The sequence below is a fragment of the Peromyscus californicus genome, unplaced genomic scaffold, assembly GCF_007827085.1.
Source record: "Peromyscus californicus insignis strain IS unplaced genomic scaffold, ASM782708v3 Scaffold_18__1_contigs__length_77618521, whole genome shotgun sequence".
NCBI classification, from domain to species: domain Eukaryota; kingdom Metazoa; phylum Chordata; class Mammalia; order Rodentia; family Cricetidae; genus Peromyscus; species Peromyscus californicus.
Window position 1 is genome coordinate 71534515 of NW_026294480.1, and position 22426 is coordinate 71556940.

Consider the following 22426-nt stretch of genomic DNA (forward strand, 5'->3'; position numbering starts at 1 on the left):
AAACTAAGTCTGGGAATGAACAATTCACTGGTTTTAAGTCATGCTGTAATGTTCTGCACAGGCTGAGACACAGTCGCCCTTTGTCCAGCGCATCCACACTGTATGCACTATCTGTCCATTCGCTGCTGAAGAGCTACCAGTCGACTTTTGGGTCGACTGCTCAACTACTACACTTCTTGGGTTCAAGTAACACTTAATGGTGGCCCAAAAGTGCGAGAACAGTGATGCTGGCAATGTTAATGTACCAAAGGGAAGCCATGGAGTGTTTTCTTTAAGTGATAAGGCAGGGGTCATCAACATTATCATAAGCATGTAACATGAAAAACGTAACATACTATGCACATTTTCAGACATGCATCTGAGAATGTGTCCTCTGAGAACCAGAAGAAACAATATCATTGAATCATGAAATTAATCTGAAATTACCCACTAAAGTTAGCCTCTACCACGGGAAAAACTTTATAATCAATAAATACCTTGTACAACAGGAAACTGCTTTAGGTGTGAGAGGAAGTGAATGCATGTACGATTGAGTGTGTGTGTGTGTGTGTGTGTGTGTGTGTGTGTGTGTGATAGCTATTGACTACTGAGACACCTTAGGAGTACCAAAGGCAAGTGAGCATGTCTAGCTGTAGATCATACAGATCATGGTATCCAAATACTATTGTATCCTAAAAGAAACCAAAACTAGTGTAGAGAATGTCTAAAGTATCTTGGACCCATAACTTAGCAAGTGCCAATAGAATGGTGAGGACACAGGGAACAACACAGAAGCCACCTGGAGAGAGCTCCAACTAGGGGCGATTTAGGCAGCAAAATAAATATTAATGAATGATAGACCCCTAAATACAATAGGAATCCCTGCGTCCATATTATAAAAGTGAATAAACTAAATATTTGGTAGTGAAAAGATCATTTACATAGTTTCCAAGTAATGCCACACAAGATACTTTTTAATTACAAAGGCTCTCCTCTTAGAGGAGGCTAATTTTAGCAGAGACTCTCTGCAACCCTCCCAGACTTGAGTGACCAGAATGAGCATCTTCATTAACGGGACAAGCTGAGTTCCTGTGTTATCACTTGCGATGCCTACATTTACAGTTCAAATCTAAACATGGAAAAAAAATAAAACCAAAAACTATGGTCCTTGTTCTGGTTTCATTCCTGTTGTTGGGATAAAATGTCCCAACTAAAAGCAGCTGGGGAGAAAGGGTTTATTTTAGCCCACAGTTTATCCTAGTAAGGAAATAAAGGTGGCAGGCACTTAAGACAGCTGCTCACACCACATCCCCATGCTCACCTGCTTACTTGCTTTCCTGTGTTCAGCTTCATTTCTCTACTTGTATACCAGTGGTTCTCAACCTGTGGGTTGCAACATTTTCGCAGGGGTCACCTAAGACCCTTGGAAAACACAGAGATTTACATTACGATTCATAACAGTGGCAAAATTACAGTTAGGAGGTAGCAACGAAAATAATGTTATGGTTGGGGTCACTACAGCACAAGGAACTGTATTAAAGGGTTGCAGCATTAGGAGGGTTGAGACCACTGTCGGATACAGTCCAGGCCCCTTGCCTTGGGAATGGCGCCACCAGGAGTGGGCTGGGTCTTCCCCACATCCTCTGACACTAGTAATCCAGACACATCTCCATGGAAACATACACAGACCAACCCAATATGACTAATCTCTCACTGAGAATCTCTCCCCACGTGATTCTAAATCGAGTCAAGTTGAAATATAAAGCTCGCCATTACCGTACTCTATAAGAAAAACTACCTGGAATCAACACAAATGTCAAATTCCAAGATTTTCTCAACGGTTTTGGTTAGGGGGATTACGGAGATGTCAGCTGTACGGTGCTGGCTGTTCCACACGGAGGGAACTGTTGGAATAGCTAAATGGTGTCTGTGAGGGAGCTCAGTGTGGAGAAGTGCTTGCCACGCAAGCCTGATGACCTGAGTTCGATCCCCAGAACCCACTGTGAAAGGAGAGAATCGACTCCTGAAAGTTGTCCTCTGGCTTACACATATGCTGTGACAAGCATGTGCCCTTACTCAGGCACACACACAAAATACACACACACATACATACATGTATACATATATACATATAAAAATACACAAAGCACATATGTTCATACACAAATAATAACAAAAATTAAAAATAATAACCGAATGGAACTTTAAGGTGCTGGTAATGTTCCAGTGCTGCCTTCATGGTTTTGGAAACTGTGTCTATAGAGGAAAATGTTGGCATAGAAAATGCAAATCATAGTATTTGGAGAGGTTGGCAACTTCCAGACTTTTTAAGCCCACAAGGCCTTGTCACCACACTGTCCTTACAATTCTTCTGTTAGCTTGAGGTTGTTTCAGAACAAAAGGGAAATTTTAAATTGCTAAAATCGTATGTAACTATTCAAACCCACACAGGGTGAGGACTCTCTGTGCTTCTGGTGGGTCATCTGGCCTGTCCTGAGAGTCTGTCCTAATGCCTTTCAATAGCTTCAACATAGATTTATTTATGGCTGCTTTAAGATCTCATTCAATTTCTAAATTGCACATAGACTGTTATATCACGATTAAGAGCTCTTCTGTGAAGACATTTGAGAATTCAAACAGTCTCCCCACCCCAAAATCAAAGGAGACAGTGGAGATGACAGTCGAGTCCTGTGACCCAGAATCAATCCATCTTGAAAACCACCGTCAGAGGAGCTGAAGAGGCGCCTCAATTGTTTAGAGCACTCCTGCTCTTCCAGAGGACCCAGGTTCAATTCCTACCACCCACATGGTAGCTCCCCACTGTCTGTAACCCCAGTTCCACAGGATCCAACACCCTCTTTTGGCTCTCCCTGCAAGTGAGGCATAGACATCCATGCAGGCAAAACCCTCACATACACACAAAACTAGTAACAAAAAGAATATGTTAGCGCCCCTGTGGCTTGGAGACCTTTGTGCGGGGCACTTTATATGGAAACCGTTAAACAACTTCAGGAGAGCCTGATGGGCAGCTCCAATGCTCCCTGCTGGTAACTGTGAGTTAGTCCCTTCATCTCCACTCTGAACCTTCACAATACGTTTTGTTATCTCAGGGATCACACAAAAAACTTTAAAGCTTATAATTTAAGTGCCGCGTTGGAGCATGCTCATTGGGGAGCTCAGGCCACCCCTCACTCTTAAGGAAATTTGGGGAGCATGGTACTTGTCTATGCTGCTTCCCACACAGTCCAGCAGGTGGTAGCCTAGGCAGGGACAAATCTCTTCCTTCCCCTTCCCCAAGTGACAAGCAGACCTATTTGAAAACCAGGAACTATATGGCTGTACCTTCTCTTCTCCACGCAGCAGAAGGATTTCCTAGGTTGCTCTCTGGATGGGTGTTAGGATAGACACCACCCACCACAAAAAGGAGGCCAAAATAATTCTGTGTTCGGGTGTGATCATGCAGTATTCCGAACCTCAGTTTTTTTTTTTTCTTGTTTTCTTAATGTTTTCCAGAAATTCCTCTGATTTTATACCTCTTTGCTCTGATTTCTGTGACATGGCTTTGGGGAGGACTGCATATGGCCTACCGACACTTCTGGATGCTGGTTCTCTTCGTCATTTTCAATAGCCTGCAGGTAAGCCAAGCCTTACAAGGCCACATGCATTTAACGAATGCCAAACCCAAGTGTCAATGTTCAAAAAGTAAGAGTCTACATACAGATGAGTTTGGGTGCACAATGACATACAAAGTTTTAGAAGAATGTGGTGGGGGCCAAATAGCTAACATCTGAAATATGTCTGGAGTTCCAACTTACCCATCATCCACACATGGAAAGGAAAATATTTACTTGTTTCTTTTCAGCAACATTAAGCAACTGCAAAAATATGTTCTTTATGGATAGTTATAATCAGATAGCAACCATGTAGGACCGATGCACATATATGGGCCGTAGCTGTGTCTAGACATTAGGTCAACGAAGCAGTGAAATGGATGTTTAAACAATTTCCTCTTAAATCCTAATGTTTAGATATAAGAATATTTCAGTGACTAAAAAAATGATTTGACCCTTTCTTGAGTCCAGTAATGGCAAGTTTAAATTAATTTTACAAATATGCTTGGGTAGTATGACTAAAAGCTATCAGTGCTTCTTAGTGCTTTGGTTAAATGGGAAAATGTTGCATCCTGAAATTATCAAATGGAACAAATGAGTATATTTTTCTTATTTTCCAAAGTGAAAAAAATCCCTTAGACTAAAATAATGTAATGAAATTGCCAAGAATACTTTTCTGTAATCAATATTTTGTAATAACTTGTAAAACATGTATATATGCTACATATATACATACAGTTAGAGTCATAGCACATAGCTGAAATATGATCCAGTGGTAGAGCATTTACCCAGCACACACAAGACCCTTGTCCAAACCTAGTCTTAAAGCAGAAGAAGGGAAGAGGAGGGGGAGACAAGTTCTTTTATCAGAATAGAGCTTACATGATGACATTTAATCAAAGTACATTTTCTGGTTAGGAAGGGAAAAATATCAAGTGACCTTAGAGTTTGGAATCAGGTGGAACACGGGCATCTCTGTGCAGGCCCGTGGAACACTTACTTAAACTGCCAGGCAGTTCACTGGTGCTGCCAATATTTAGAGAAGATGGCCATGCCCCTGTGGGACTGGTGATTGAAATGAGTAAGCAATTAGCTACAAGTTATGCTGTGGCAGGTGACATATAAGTGGAGTGTCGTGAGAGCTGAGTTAGGGTCATTTCCCTCTGCCTGTGCCAGCATGCAATCCATGTGACGTGCACAGGTAAGCCAGTAGGTCAGAGGCCCTGCCTTGGCCAGCTTTGGACACCTAGAAATGAGATCAAAGTCCACATTGACAGCCTACTGCTATGTGACAAAACTTTTCCTGGGGAGACAAAACACACTCATCTACTCACCCCAGATAGGCAGCCCACAACAGATCAAAGCGCAGATACCACCATAGTCTAACTTGGTTGACCAATGAGCTCTCTTGGGGTTACTTAAGGAATATGGGTGAGGGGTCATTTACAGGAGCAGAAATGACTCAAAGACAGCTGCATTACCGAGGCCACCCCAGCATGCGTGACAGCTCACCACAGCTGGGAACCTGGAGCACAGGGTACAGCCTGCAGGCAGCTCAGCAGGTTGGAGAATGCCCTTTCCAGGTGCCTCCAATGTCTAACCCTCTTCTAGGCAGCTCGGCTGGTTTCTGCTTCTTCTACACAGCTGGTCTGGTCTCTTTTGAAGCTGAGCTTATATTCTGGCGTCTTTTTTGTAACTGGGCTCCATATACTCTGTTGGGGAAGGAAGGGCCTCGTGGATCTAGTTAGTACCTGGGCCCTCCTCAGTCTGATTTTTAGGGATGTAGCTACCTGTTTAAGGCACTCCCCTGCAGGATGGAATGTTGTGATCTCAGAGAAAAGTGTTAAACAACACCGGCACAAGCATTTTTTTGGTGGCTGCTCGGTGGTACACAGGAGTGATTCGATTTTCAAATATTTGCTGCAGACCTTTAAAATTGAGAAACATTAAAAATCTGAATTTCTGACTTGTTACAGAGCCATGCTTGCATGGTGGTGGTTTTCAAGTTCCGATAAGAAGCCATGTTTGTATAGATAGAGTATATGAGCTCATGTTGTCTGTAGTGTGCTTTATTGCTTCTACCGGAATCCATAACACCCCGCATGCTTTTTAGACAAATGAAGAATGTGTAGCTATCAACAAGCTATTTCAGGCTGAGAAAACAGTGTTGGCCGAGGTTGTAAAAGAAGAAAATAATGAACAGTGTCTAGATTAAGAAAATGGTTGACAGTGGGGGGAAAGGTGAGAAGAGACAGAAAGGGCAGGTTGACTGAAATACCAGCTCCCCGTGCGCTCTCGGGATGGTTGGCAGCAGCCTCATGCAGGGGGAAGCCTTCAGGCTTGGGTGTTTTGATTTTAATCTTCTTCTCCCTTTGAAAGGCATGGCATGCTCATATACTCATGCTTAGCCTTTCAGAGAATATCTAGAAATGTTTAGGAGGGAATACTCAAAAGAGACACTGTGAGCAGGCAGGCTGCTGTCATCTGAAAGATGAGTATTCTGACAGTGTCCTAAGGTGAGGGCCAGTGACAGGTTTTAGAACTGTTGAGGTTTGTTTAATGATTGAATACGCGAATGTAGAGTGTAGGAGAAGAACATCATTGAGAAATTCCCGACTTGAGTGCTGGGTGGACGCGGACATCTTAGATCACATAAAGACCATGGTTCTGGAGAATATGCAGTGAAGCCGGTGAGGTTTTGGAGACACTGTTAACTTCAGCAACATTTTTGTGACTGGGTATGCGGAGATGCCAAGTGACAGGGATTGTTAAAGTGTGATCGGAGAGCACAGAGGAGAACCAGGCTAAGAGTTTGGAGTCGCTGTAGAAAAGAGAACTTCAACAAGATGCTGTCCCTATTCCACAGCTGTGAAGAAACCAATGGGAAGGGAACATAGGAGCAATGTGACTTCATGGGGTGGCTCCAAAACCTTTCTATGCATTCACGGTCCCACTGTTACAGGAAGGGGGCTACCAATCATCAAATCATTAGGCCTCACTTCCAGAGCCGCCTTACAGTATCTGGGTGAACTCTGAAACTTTACAGTTCTGACAAGTTTTTGAGTGATGTCGAATCATCGGTTTAGGGGCTACAGTTCGAACGGAGGAGGCAGGAAAAAATGGGGCAGGATTATAGTTTTGGAAGAAAGGATGGTTCACAGAGGAGGCTTTGGAGCCTTGTGAAAAAGAACCAACAAGGGAGAGACTGTGTAACACAGGTGCCATGTAAGGTCAGTCTGAGGCAGGAAGAGCAGAAGCACAGGGCTTCTCTGAGGAGGTGAGGAGATGTGCCTGCCAGCTGGAGATGAATATCTCCTCCTGTCAGTGGTAGATAGGAGAGATGCTGCAGTGGAAAGATGGGATTCGTGTCTCACAGTCTCTCAAGCCGAGCAGCAGGGTCGTGTGTGGAGAGGAGTGAGTTGAAAGCTTGAGGTGACCTGACAGAAAAATCGGGCAAAGTAACTCAAGCTGTGTCGGAAAACGGTCAAGAACTGAAGTCGACGTGCTTCAGTGGGCTTTACCTTTGTAATGGAGTCCATGGGAAGTCCTTAAATCAACCCTTCTCAACCTTGGGGTCACCACCCCTTTGGCAAACCTCTATCTCCAAAAATATTTACATGATAATTTGTGACAGTAGCAAAATTACAGCTATGAAGTATCACCAAAAATGATTTTATGGTTGGGGGTCACCACATCATGAGGAGGGGTATTAAAGGGTCTCAGTATTAGGAAGGTTGAGGATCACTGCATCAAATCAACACAAACTGTAAGGCTATAGTAGGAGCCTCTACAATCTACTGAACTACATATTAGGGGCTAAGCTCTGAAACAATATAATGTGCTAAGTATAATGTTGGATTTCATTGGAAGATAGAAAAATTACTATCTCTTCTTTGAAGTCCTTATTATAAGCAAAGAATAAGTGAAAACTAAAAATATATAAGACGAATTGCTAAATGGTCTTATTAATAAAAAAACACGGAGCCAGATATTGGGGTAAAAACTGAGAGACCAGAGGAATAGGACAAGCCACAGCCAACCTCACCTTACCAGCTCCTCAGCCTCCAAAGAGACCTACTTCCTGTATACCAATGCCTATATGCCTTTCTGTCCCTGCCCTCTTACTTCCTCTCAGCCCAGCTACATCACTTTCCTCTTTCTGCCTAGCTCTATTACTTCCTGTCTGTCTATACAGACCTCCAGACCTCTATGGTTGACTACTGTTGGAATTTAAAGGCCTTACTACCAGTATGGCCTTGAACTCACAGAGATCCAGATGAATCTCTGCCTCCCCAATGATAGGATTAAAGGCATGTGCTACTATTGCCTGACCTCTATGTTTAATATAGTGACTGGCTTTTTCCTCTGATCTCCAAGTAAGCTTTATTTATTAGAGCACAAATAAAATATCACCACAAAATATTTCAAACTCGCATTTAATGAGCTTAATTTCCTCTCTGTGGCATTACCGAAACAAGGACTCTGTGTGACATGACTGGTATCCAGCGCCTAGCATGTTCCTGACACCAGGGACTCAGTAAAGCAGTCTTCAAAGTCATGGTGCCACTTAAGGAGCATTTGGAAATGGTCATTTCTCTGGAGTTGCTTGAGTTAATTTATGAACTGCCTTGGGTCTTCAAACTAAGCCCTTCCACATAGTACACCTGTAGAATGGTAGAATCTGCCAGGTATGTTCCATGATTTGTGGTTAATTTTTTTGTTGGGTTTTTGTGACCACAAAATTATATTGTGTATTTGTGCTTGCATTATATATTTTGCTCAGGGGTTCTTGCCTTATCTTTTTAAATCCAGATCATTATGATGCCATGGGTCCTATGAGACCAATGATTTAAAAATGTATTTCTTTATTATATAGTTTTTGTTTTTTTGTTTGTTTTTTTGTTGTTGTTGTTGTTTTGGCTTTTTGAAACAGGGTTTCTCCATGTAGTTTTGGTTCCTGTCCTGGATCTTTCTCTGTAGACCAGGCTGGCCTCGAACTCACAGAGATCCGCCTGGCTCTGCCTCCTGAGTGTTGGGATTAATGGCGTGTGCCACCACCGCCTGGCCTTGTTTGATATATTTTAAATAAGGAATCTTTACCACTTGAAATACTGTCAGAAATGCATTAATTACTGAAAGACCCAAGTTGGACTATCACACTACTAATAGAGTTGAGCATTTGGGAACATATTCATGTAAATTTATATATTTTAAAGTGTAATAAATAAATACAAAAGCAAGGTTAGAATAAAAGTATCATTCTAACTATGTTTATTATTATGTCTAATACTCAATCACCCATGAACTGTAAGAAAAAAAACCAAAAACCAAACAAAATAAAAAAAAAAAAAACAGAAATTTCCCTAAGAACTAAAGTCTTGTTCAAATTCTTATTGGTCTATATTTATTAGTTATATTCCTTGGGCTTTTTTGTGTCTTGGTTTTTTTTTAATCCACTGGGTATTATAAGCAAAATACACAGAATAAATATAGGAAATGCCTTTTAAGTTTGGATCCTAAGAATTTTTTTCCTTATTTCAGTAGCTAATAGAAAAGATGTAAGCATGATCATATCTGATCTGGCTACCTTCCCATGATACTTTTGATGTACTATGGATAGACCCTAATATCTATTTTGCTTCATTTCATGTCAGGGTAGGGCTCCAAGGCTGCTAAACAGGAAGCAGTATTTCCTTACTTGTCTGCCATGCTCAAATCCCAGGACCCTTTCTTTCATGTTCCTGGCTGGGCTTTCTCAGATCACTGATCATGGTGTCTACCGTCCGACTCACCTCCCAACAGCTTTCCAGCTCTAGTAAAAAACAGAACTTCTTCCTTAGCAATGTCGGGAAGGACCATGCTGCCCCAACCTCACCCACATCCACATAGGAATCAGTCACATGGTAGCCCAGGCTCCAGCCAGGGTCCAGCTGGTTCCGTGTACCGATTCCGATGGTGGAGAGAGTCAAATGATCCTAAAACATGGTGGTGGATTGAGCACCAGGAGAAAGGATCTTCTTGCCAATAGAAGAGATCAGGCCAAAATAACAGATGTCCACTGTACATGCTTTCTAAAGCTCCTTGTTCATTAATTCCAGTTTTGAGGAAGCCAGGGACAGCTGTTGTCAAACTACTCTAGGAACTTCAGTGTCTCTGTGTTGCTGCCAAATTCCTAATAGACAACATTTCTTTAATCCCCCATTACATCATTGCAGTAACTCCCATTTTAAAAGCAAAATGAATTGACTTTGACATTTCTTTTTAAAAAGTTTTTTTTTTTAATTATGTGATGTCAGGGGAGGTCTGAGCATATAAGTACAGGTGCCTGAGCAGACCAGCGTGTCGGATCCCCTGGAACTGCAGTTACAGGCAGCTGTGAGCCACCTGAGGTGGATGCTGGGAACTGAACCCAGATCCTCTGCAAGAGCAGTATGTGTTCTTAACCTATGAGTCATCTCTCCAGCATGAGTTTGTCATTTCTTAGTGGATTCACGCTACTATTTATAGATCTGGTTTCTTGAATTATTTAAGCCAAAGTATATCCAAATTTGTTTAACAATGAAGGAGAATAATTACCAGGCTGATATTTGGCTGGGAGGCATAAGTAGGACCCCATCAATCATTAAAATACTGAAATATTACTACCCAAAACCACTGAATCTGTTCCATGCTTCTACAGATCTCATAAACATCCCCAGATTTCAGCCACAGAAAGGCTAACACTTAACTAGTCTGGGAACTCATGGTGCTTCTCCTGCACAAGACACAGTACCGCTTGGATTGGACAACACCCAGACCATAGTTATCGTTTAATATTGCAAATCACGGCAGGGATCTTCAATATGGTTCTGTGTTTAATCAGAACCAGTCAGTCTGATGTACATCATTTAGTTCAGGTTTTCTTCTGTTTCTTGCACTGTCAAAATTTTACTAGATGGTGGAAAAAAAATAAACTAATGAGATACAAAATTGAGTCTCCCTCCCCAATCCTTGCTTTGGAATCCCCACTTAGCATCCTGTGTAGCTCACTGCAGGTGTCTGCTTAAATACAGTGCACATTTAGTTTTAGCAGCTTTCTTTGGAGGATAAACAGTTCTTGGGAAATGCGCATTGTTAAAATAATCAGTTACAGAGAACTAATTGTTTCAAGACACTCTCTTCACTATTGCCTTCCAATAGCCAAAAAGCCAACAGTAATAAGAAATGTCACTTTGTTTCCATTAGAGACTAGCATATGAACTATTCATGAAGAGTGAAAAAGCAGTCTTCCCTCTTCCCAGAAAACCCTGGAATAAACATGTAGAAGCCAGGGGAGGCTGGGACTCTTCATCGCTTCATTGATTTATCCCAGAGCTGTGTCAAGTTCACTGGGGTGGGGGAGGGGGATGAGGCTGGGGATGGGCACGGACTACATTTGTTTTGTAGAGAAGACTGAGAGTTTAAGGAACGCCTTCTGCACTCTTCAAAGCACCCTGAACATCTCCATGACTTCTCAAATAAATACACAGAAGCTGAGAGGAGCAGGTGTATTTTAACATCTCTCAGCCACTTCTCCCCAAGCTCTCCAGGTTTTGGTACCATATGGTCTGATGGAATGTCTGTTTATGTGAACTTCTCACTCCTTCTGACAATGAATGACACTCTCAGAAAGCTGCAAGATTTCTGCTTTGGCAGGAGCTCGGTTTTCCAGGTATGCACTTCTGAAGCTGATCTGCCAATAAGCAGCATCCAATCAAGTAGTGGGATCTGTGTCAGGTGGCCACACAGCAGGGACTTCCTGAAGCTGACTCTGGCTTTCCTAAACAAGTGCCTCAGTTTCCCCTGCCCCAGCGCATCCATCCTATCCGTTAGCTTGTTTCCTCATGGTATTGTTGGTTTTTTGTTTTTCCTTTTTTTATTTTTTGGGCCCTCTTATACCCCCCTTTTTTCAATTCACATTAACCATGTAGCATGCTCCTTGAGTGTTTATCTGGGAAAGCATTTAGCATACTGTAACACACAAAATTGCAAGCTTACCAGATTTGCAATAACCAAGATGCAAATAAATGTCATCTTTAAAACAGTTTTTGGAAAGCAGAGCAAGCAGTAATGTATGAGACCAGTTTTTATGTAGTAGAAAGATTCTTTCTCGTATTGTTGATATGTGTTTTCCCAGGGTCTAAAATTTTATTATCTTTTCTATTCTTTAAAATTCTAGTGTGGGGAAGGATTGTTTTTTATACCATTTTTTCTGCACATGTTTTGTGGTAACCTTCTTTAATGTTGGGCTGTCAGGTCCCCTAGAATGAGCATACAATTGTCAAACAAAGTCAGTTCTACCTCATCACTGGGTGTTCAGAGTTGAACAAATGACTTCAGGTGTCCTTGGCAAATTCTCTACTGTTGATCTGTGTACCCAGCCCGAATGGCTTCAGGTGTCCTTGGCAAATTCTCTACTGTTGATCTGTGTACCCAGCCCGAATGGCTTCAGGTGTCCTTGGCAAATTCTCTACTGTTGATCTGTGTACCCAGCCATACCCAGCCCTGTAACCTTAAATCTACTCGTCAGCTTGACATCTCTGAGCCATAGTTGTCTTTTTTCTAAACAGGTGATGATTCTGGTCCTAAGCTGTGTCTTTGTAATAAGTTGTGTCTTTGTAAAAGTAATGTGTAAAATATCTATGTGTGTGTATGTATACATATATATATATAAAAGTTGTAAACTGTGTAATGTTTTATTAATGTAAAACTCTGTGAAGAAATCCGTGAACAGAAAGGTTTGTCTCATGAGCTGCATAGACAAAGATGAGGCCAAGGAGATGAGCTCACAGTCGTGGTCTTCCAAGTCTCCCACTGGAGCACCGGTTCTCCATCTGAATGAGTTCATTGTATTCCCTTCACACAGATCCTATAGGCCCATCAGTCTCGGCTTATAACACACAGCTCTTGTGTGTTACTGTCTGTGGTGCCTTGGGACCCAAGCACGTGATTTCTAGAGCTGAAATGATCTTGAGCAGTGACTGCCGGGGAAGAGGACGGAGCTACCCCAGCCTCCACCTGCAGCGTTAAATGCCGAGGGAAAAGTAAACCCTGAGTCAAGCAAAAGCTTCTGCAGTGTCAATTCCCACAGCTGGCAATTGATGTGCAACCTCTGGAAAGAAATGTTTTAATTTCTTTATCACAGTCGAACTTAGTTTTCCTTTAGAAGACTTGGACCTACCGCCTGATCAGTAGAAACTGTCTTTAGGCTTTGTGATGGTAACCTAGTTTGTCCCTTCTCCTGGGGACAAACTCAGGTGAAAGTCTAGTCATGTCTTCTGGAAACTTGCTCCCTGGCAGTCCCTGGATGTCATCTCTTCTCAGCCTTAGGAGATTCGTGAATTCTTTAACTTACAGGCAGCTGCTTTCTGCCCAGTTTCCTAGCCCTCCCTTTCCGGCACACAACTTTAGCGATGCCACATGCTGTTGTAGTTCTGCTTTATCTGGAACTTTCTTTCCTTGTGTGCACTCTTAGTTTCTTGCATCCTGTTTGGAGGGAGAAAGTCTTGTAGTTATTGCAGAGTGCAGAGTGCCACTTTCTGTTCATCAACCAGGCCTCTAACTCAGAACTGGAACATTCCCTGGAGGAACAACAAAAACAAGAGCAAACAGCAGTAAACAAGCCTGTCCCGTTTAATGGGCTTCTTTCTCTCTAGGATTTTGGCCCTCATGTACCGGCCATTTTGATTGCTCTATGATGCCTTCCACCCACCATTTTGTTATAGTATATATGTGTTTAAAACCACCCCTCCAGCTTGCACAGTTCTATTCAGTGATGTTAATCTGATATTATCTACTCTGTCAGAGCCAGCAAAAATCTAAATGGATTTAGATCAACAAATATCTCATAAATTTTTAACTGAAACTAAATGCATATTAATAAATGGAGCTACACTGCAATTTATCAGGCATTTAGTGACTTCTTTTAAGACAAGTGCACTGACTGAACTGTAATCCAAGGATGTTTGTGTGCATGCAACATTGTATAGTCAGCAGATGAGGTACACTTAATACCTGGTGTAACATCAAAATTAAATACACTACTGGATAAGACCTTAGACTCTATAATCAATCACAGATTAACATTTAGAAACATATTTGACTATAAAATGACTACATTGCTATTTCAAAAAACTAGAAAAAAATATTAGAAGGGGTCATCAAGGTGTTTGAATAAGAGTAAGAGCACTTGCCACACAAGCCGAAGGACTTGAACTGAGTCCCTGGAGCGCACAATGGAAGGGAAAATCTATTCCCAAAAATTCTACTCTGACCTCCATAAACATGCCATGGCACATGCATCCCCATATTCTCAAACACACATCATATATATGCATACAATAAGAATCAATAAATGGCTCTATGGGTATGAGCCACCTTTCCTGAATAAATGTAGCTCTCACACCTCATCAAAGAAGTCTCTCATCACAGCAAATGGAGACCTTTACAGAAAACCACAACTGGACACCATGCAGAGATCAATGGTGGAAAACCCAGCCCCAGTAGACACATATGCACCATAGGTCCTGTATCTGTTCAGGGAACATCGTGCAAAAGGGAGCAGAAAGACTATAAGGGCCAGACTACCTGGAAGTCTGCTGTGGGACAGTCTGTAGTAGCAAGCTTTCTTGTCTGACTGTCTTTGAACCGCCAGCACACAAGTAATGACATGGAGACTTCTTATTATGAAAGCTTGGCCTATAGCTTAGGCTTGTTCATAATTAGCTCTTATAACTTAAATTAACCCATTTATATTAACCTACATTCTATCACGCGGCATTACCTCTCTTCCATCTTGCACTTTCCGTGTCTCCTGGAGTCTCCCAGGTGCCTAGATTCCTCCACCTCTTCCTTTCTCTCCCCGGAAATCCCGCCTATACTTCCTGCCTGGTTATTGGACGTTCAGTTTTTTATTACACCAATCATAGCAATACACCTTCACACAGTGTACAAATATCCCACAACAGTCTGTCCTAGAAATGGCTTCATGAACAAGACCAGAACAATAGCAGTATTGATGGACACGTTAACATGGAAGGGGAGAATTTTTCCAGTATATTACCCCTAGATAAATAACTATAAGCAGCTAATGGCTACTGGGAGATGGAGAATTACCCTCTCCCAGGGATGAGCCCCCTTATGTTCAATGCAGAGCAGTCAGCCCTGAAACCATATAAACACAAACAACAGAAACAGACTAAGCAACACACACACACACACACACACACACACACACACACACACACACACACACACACACATATATATATGTATGTAACAATAATAATCAAAGAAAAAGAAGTTATAAACTTCTGAGGGGGCATGGGAGGGGCCGGCTTGATGGAAGAAGGGGAGAGGGAAAGTGATAATATTCTATTTCAATTAAAAACACTAAAAATTGTAAAGGATTATATTTTCAAATTATAAAGACCAATAAAACTAAAATTATACAAAATCAAGCAAGAATAAAATGAATGAATAAATATTTTAAACCAATAGAAAAGATAAGAGTATCACTGTGAAGAGCAGCGTGGGGTGCATGCTTCCAAATGTTAATGTACCTGTAAACAGGTCTGCTTTCTCAGCCTGGAAACAGTTCTACTGAAAAAAGAAAAAGATGAAAAGGCATGAATTAAGATTAAACTGATTCCTTTTGAAACTGCATTAGATGTTTGGGTCAAGGAAGATTTGTCTTCAGTGCTTCACACTAAACCAGTTCTGCATCCCTGTTTTCCTTTGCATGGATTTTAAACATTTCTCTTTACTTTGAGAAATGCATGAAGTAACAGGTTAGACAATGTTGAGTTAATTGTAAATCCTTCTCTGTTAATTTTAGCTTTATGAATGTGGGCAGGTTATTTGGTTTCTCGGAAATGAGGATAGCCCTATCTGCTTTACAAAATGTCTGTGAAAACAAACTAAAAAAAATACATTAACCTTTCCAGCACCTTGATAGGTGTGTAATAACACAACAGCCTCTTCCTGTCCCTAAGGTGATGCTAGGGTTGCACAGGCATTTTAGTATAAGGTGATTTCACACAAACAAATCATCAGAGCTTCAGTGCTTCACAGCACGCCACTAAGATCAGTTAACAGTGTTTCTCTAATTGCTAATTATCCAGTCTGTTCTGAGGTACTGTTGTATCACATATTCAGCAGATGACCAACACAATAATCCCATCAAAAAGATGACAAGGCCAATGCATCATATACATGTGATGTCAACACGAAAGCCAGCAGAGAGATTTTGTCCTATAATGAGTTTTTCTCTGTCCCACCAGCCAGCTCCTAAATAACAACATGGAAACTTATTATTAATTACGAAAGAATGGCCTTTAGCTTAGGCTTGTTTTTAACTAGCTTTTTAAACTAACATTAATCCATATTTTTATTAATCTACATTCTATCACGTGGCTTTTACCTCTATCCCAGTCTATGTGTCCGACTTGTTCAGCATCTCCCCTGCATCTTTCTCACACAGAAATTCTTCCCCTACTTCCCCTCTCCCTGCCCAGAAGTCCCGCCTGCCTAGCTATTGGCCATCCAGCTCAGTACTGCGCATTGTCTGGAAGCTGCAGCCTCATCATCTAAGCTGTCTCCAGGGCAAATGATGGACGTTCCACAGGGCACCATGCTGCTGAGCTATTATGTTAATCTGTAATGGACACATCTGGACTTCCAGTTTAGGTTGGGTTTGTAGGAGTATAACTTCATCCCAGGTCAAGAAGCATCCGTACAGTCAATCATGGCAAAGGGGGTAGAAGACAGTTGATTTGAAATGTGATACTTAGAAAGATGTGAACCTCATGATCGGTTCACTACTTTGTTAAAGATTTTTTTGTTTTTAAAAAATATACATTTTTACTAGTAGACACTAACAATAAACTATAATGGGTTCTATGGTGACATTTAAATGGTGTTAATATGTAGTTTGATCATATTTGCCCACAGTTCCCTCTCTTGTGTCCAGGATGTTTGCATTTTGTTTCCATGCTGGTTGCTTTAATAACGTATTCACAGGGAGACACTACATAGTACTGCGTCTCCTAGAAACAAAATGAACTGCTAAGATTACTAAAAATAATATGTGGAGAAATGGCTCAGCAGTTAAAAGCACTCGCTGCTCTTTTTAGAGAACCTAAGTTTGGTTCCCAGCATCCATATCAGGCTTAACTCCAGCTTCAGGGTATCCAATGTCCTCTCCTGGCCTCCTTGGGCATCCCATGCCTTGATGTATGTTATAATAACAATAACACTGCTAAATCATAAAGTTTATTGTTTGCATTACAACCTCTCATTACAATTTTCACTCATAGTGAAATGCTCCTGCAAAATTACTTTATCATTTATAAATTTCCTGAATTCTGTAACTTAGCTAGTCTTAATAAAAGTAACCTTAAGCAACAAATCAAGTTAGTGAATAAATTTCCTGTTACCCACCCACTTGTCCCACTGTCTGTCACTGAATGTTCTAAGTGTCTGCCCCTTCCTTGCCACTGCCACCAAGTACACTGTGGAACTCACTAGACCCTCTTCTTTCTTCTATACTTTCCATCTTCATCTGTAGACTTGTCACTTTTCAGACACTTTATCCAGAATTCTGAAACCCTGTAGCCAGAAGTTTTCTCTGGTCCTGCAGCCACTTATAAAATAATCACTCAGAGGCTTAATATTATTTACAAACTGTATGGCCTATGGCAGGCTTCTTGCTAGCTAGCCTTTTCATCTTAAATTAACCCATTTTTATTAATCTATGTTTTGCCACTTGGCTGTGGCATTACCGGTCTGCTATCAGCTTGCCTCTCCTTGGGCAGTGGCTAGGCGTCTTCCCAGACTCCACCCTTCTTCTCTCTGTCTCTCCACTTGGATTTCCCACCTGGCTGTAAGCTTTCTTGCCATAGGCCAAAGCAGCTTTATTTACTAACCAGTGGGAACAGCATATATTCACAGCATACAGAAAAACATCCCACAGCACACCAAGAACATTTTAATCATTGAACTAGATTCTCTCTGGCTTTATGATCCTAGGTCAGTGAGATTATTTTACAGACCTTAGTTGGAATCTGACCTTCTAAGTCACTTCTCAGTTTTTGTTTTGTTTTGTTTTGTTTATAGTTCTTCTAATTTGGGGCAAAAATAGTCCTTGAGGAAAGATTGCTATACAACATGACAAATTTATTACCATATAGTTCAAAGATAAGCAAGTAAGTATGGAACCTCCTAAGAAGTGAACTGTGCTCATGGATTTGGAGAACCTGTGATCAGAGAGGCAAAGTCATCACCTAAGAGCTAGGAAGCACAGAACCTGGCCCTATCATGTTGTGTGACCTGGGCCCAGATCCTAAGGCTTTCTCCATCTGGAAGTGAGCAGAATCAAGCTCACTCACCTGGAACTTTATACATTAATTATAAAACTTCAGAAAAGTAAACAGGAAAAAAAAGTTAACCATGCCTTGCATCAGTACCTGAAAAGGTTTTGTGAACACTAATTTCTTTCTTTCCTTTTTCTCTTTCTTTTCTTCTTTCTTTATTATAAATTTTTCAAATTTTCCAAATATGAATGTTCTCTAGAATTCTTGTTTTAGGTTTAAAGACTGTGTCCTGTGGGAGTCCTAGGCATCTCTAGACTATCAGGCCATCAAGGGCAAGGGCTGGGGCTGGGAAGTAAATCTTGGATTTCCAGCAGCCAGTGGTCCCTGAAAGCTTCTGGGTCATAATTCTTCAGTTGTAAATGCTCCCTATGCAGGTGTTCCCTAAGCCTTTCCGTGCTTTGTCTCAGATTTATTAGGACTAACAGAACACATTTTGTATTCAAACTTTAACTTTTATTTTTACTGAAACTGCTTACTCAAAAGCTACATTTATAATATTTTAATAATTACACAATAAAACAGCAAGTCAAGGAAGAATAACTTAATAATTAGATGCTTCCTTGATCATACTGACAATAATTCTCAATCACTAGTTATCATTTGGAAAAGGGCCAACTTTCTGCATTCCTTTGTCTCTGTGTGAAAAATAAGGGGAAAATAGTATCACTAAGCAGACTGAGTAATATAAATAATTCATATACTGACTCATGGTGGGGTCACAACCATGCATTAAATGTACCTAAAAAAACTAAATACTGTGGCAGGATCTGCCTCACCTTCATTACTTTAGGAAAACACTTATGTTTACTTACAGTTGACAAAACCACATAACATAGAACTTGTTTTATAATGAAGTGTTGGTTATCATATGTGATTTGTTAAACACATAAACTGTAGAACATGGGTCATTAATTTTGAGAACACATGGTTTCTGAGGTCTCAGCTTCACCGTCACTGCCCCACACTGTGGGTATCTCCTAACCGTGCATACTGCAGTGGGAAAATTAAACAGAGTGTGGTAGTGTTAGTCAGACCTCCATTGCTGAGGCAAAATGGGCAAAACAACTTAGAAGTGAAAAGCTTTATTTGGGTTTACGTATTCAGAGGCCTTGTTCCCTCCTGACAGGCGGGACACAGATCAGATGAGCTCGCTTCCCAGCAACCAGGAAGCAGGGCTGGGGAAGCAGGGCTGGGGAAGCAGGGCTGGGGAAGCAGAGCTGGGGGAGCAGGGCTGGGGAAGCAGGGCTGGGGGAGCAGGGCTGGGGAAGCAGAGCTGGGGGAGCAGGGCTGGGGAAGCAGGGCTGGGGGAGCAGGGCTGGGGAAGCAGGGCTGGGGGAGCAGGGCTGGGGAAGCAGGGCTGAGGTGCACCCACTGGCTGTCTTTCTCCTTTTTCTCCTTTTATTCTATCCAGGCCGCCAACCCATGAGATGAGGCAACCCACACTCAGGGAGGGCCTTTTCCTCCTAAACTAATCCTCCTAAGGAAAATGCCATCGAAGGCCCTCAAAGGTGTAGTTTTCTGATCTCCCAGACAACTTTTAATCTAAGCATTCTAACAGTCACAATGGTTCTACCGAATATGAGTTACATTCAAACTGTTGTAAAGGTGAAAACTCATGAGTGGAACCATCTGTGCATGTGAAGGATGGCCAAGTGTGTGGAATGGGACAGAACTCTTAGCTACTCTCACTGTGAAGGTGGCTATATCTTGTGTCATTTGTATTTATTGTTAGATAATGCCATTAACATGAAGAATTAATAGGATGATCAAGAAAACCCACAGGCGGCTTCAGGAAAAGTGTGCTCCTTGAGGAGAGCTGTAGAAGTCATGGGATGGGAGAGAAGAAAGTCGTAGAAGAACAGGATAGATAAAGGCGTGAATAATAGACTTCATAGTTCTTTTTTACTGACGTGTAGACTGTATAGGAAAATAACACTGAAAAAACCTTGGACAGGGAAGGGTGACAGGAGCAAGCATTGGTGTCACATTATGATGTGATCTATCAGAACAGGTTAGAGAACTTCGTAAAATTTCTCGGTGAATACCTCTCCCATTGCAATACTGAATGCTGGCTTCTTGCATTCCATCTGCTCTTGCTCTTTTCCCTAATATTGACTCTGAAGAGCGCGCATAGAACAATGGGAGGAACTTTCTGTAAGTAAGTAGCACATAAGTTCATAAAACAAAATTGTAATCTGGGGTGTGGTTTTCTTTAGAGTGGGCCATAGCTTAACAACTTCCTTGAGCATCTCGCCATCATGGCACCTCACACAGAGCTCAGAGCCTGCAGGATGAGATGAGCAGGGGAACTTTGGGTCAGCACGTAGCACCAATGGGCACTGATGTGAGAGAACCTGCATCTTTACAGTGCAGGAAATGGTAGTTGGAAGGGCGTTCTGAACTTGACAGTGCATGCCTCCTCAGTCTAGAATTACGGGAAGTTCTCTTCTTCTGTTCCTATCTCTGACTCCATTTCTTCAACTGAAACCCATCATTTTCTTTTCCTTTCAACATCTATTTTTCTGCTGTATCCTACTATTCTTATTTTTAAGATATTTTATTCATCATGCTGTTGTGTGTATGTGTGTGTGTGTGTGTTGCATATTTGTGTAGGCGTGTGTGTCCCAGGGCATGTGTAGAGGTCAGAGGACAACTTCTGAGAGTCAGTTCTGCCTTCCACCATGGGATCTGACCAGCAGGTTCGCATAGCATTGCTTTTACCCAGTGACCCATCTCACTGGCCCTACCATTTCCTGTTTTATCTGCTTCCACCTTCCATCCTGTCACAGCCATCCTGGGATCAAGAAGCATGCCATTACATCTGGCTTGAAGTGGGCTTCAGGGGACCCAAACTTTGGTCCTCATGCTTAAGCTGTAAGTTAAGTGCTTTACCCACTGAGCCACATTCCCAGACCAGAAGATACTTTTTAATTTAAAAAATAATTTATCATAGCATTTCTAGACTGCTTGTATAAAGAAAGTCTGTGTTTCTATAATGTCACAGCTTTTTGGATGGTCGAGTGTTTCTGAGTACTATAAGAAATTTACAGGGACATTTTTGTTTTCGGACAGGAACCTGGCCTTGAATGTGTGATCCTCCTGCATCAGCCTCCTACGTGCTGACATGACAGACAGATGCCACCATGCCGAGTTGCCAGAGACCTAAAAATAGTGAGACTGGAATTTTAGAGTTCTAGAACATAATTTTAAAAAGTTACAATGCAGGGTTCTAAATCTTAATATTTATTTAACACCTTTATGATGACAGTATTCATATACTACGCTATTATTTTTTATTTTTCTTAAACACTTCCTGTTTCTTACTTTTATTTCACAGAAATTGTGCATCACTAGTACAGACATGCAGAAATATCCCCCAGAGTGACTCCGTTTTCCACCATTGCTCTGCTCTCTCCCATGTTTTATGTATGGCACTGGGTCAGTAATTACTAGAGAATGAAAATCATTCCACATGGAAAACAGATCTTGAATGAGTTGTTGCTGTAGCCACCTCAGAGGTATAAAAACAGAGGCTCAAACAACTCAATTACTTGCTCAAGTCCACAGAACCAAAGTGAGAACCAGGGCCAGTTTTATGTAGAGCTTCCGGGTTTTGTTGTTGTTTTGTTTTGTTTTGTTTTTCCCTTTTATTATAAACAGCAAGGCTATCTGATAGGTTATTATACAAATACACTCTTGCTCTGTTCATAGAAAATGTACCATAAAATACAAACAGGAGGAATGAATAATCAAATAATAATGACAAAAGGCTGAACAACCTCGTGGCACTGAGCAGCACAGTTGGAGTAAACATGTGCTGCGGTGGGGCCTGTCTCTCCAGTCCTCAGAAGTAGCAGACTGCAAAGCAGGAAAGCGCCGAAAATTGTACCTTCCCTGGGATCGTGTTCTCAGGAACCGACAGTGAGGAGTGGTGGAGCGTCTGCTGACAGAGCTGCTGGACTCTTCACAGAGCACGTTCGCTATCTGGCCGAAGGGAGTCATAGAGGTCCACTTAAGCTGTGTGGTGCCCAGTGAAATCAGTAGAAGGCCCAAGTGGATCTGTTGATTGTTCGAAATTCTAATACAAACAGCGTGATTAGATTTTAAACAATGCCATAAGCAGTTCCTCCAGGGTGCACAAAGAACTCTGCAGAACTGCGAAGCTGGCTTCCTTCTAGCAAGTTCTAGAGTCAGTGTGACTTCAGGAAGGAGGTGGATGAGGTTGTTTGGGCTCTGAATCAACACTATGGCAGTCTGTTGATTGTGAAAGCATCCCAAATTTTTATTATGAAAACAAATAAGGATTAATTGGTTCGGGACAAATCCTGGTGCTTTCTGTGAAACCAGCTTCCTGATTTCGTGTCACGAATTCAAACTGTCAATCCAGTTTGCTATTCTTTCATTTGCAGGTCACTGCATTGACTAGTTGTCCAGCCAAAGAGCTAC

At 41.6% G+C, this 22426-nt stretch overlaps 1 protein-coding gene across 1 annotated transcript in view; it reads left to right on the forward strand.

Moving 5' to 3' along the window:
- Nucleotides 1–22426, forward strand: part of Adgrv1 (adhesion G protein-coupled receptor V1) — a 546923-nt gene that overhangs the window by 490460 nt on the left and 34037 nt on the right. Inside the window, exon 87 of the mRNA XM_052743671.1 lies at nucleotides 3493–3614. Coding sequence (XP_052599631.1) covers nucleotides 3493–3614 — 122 coding nt within the window. The remainder of the gene's footprint in view (nucleotides 1–3492; nucleotides 3615–22426) is intronic.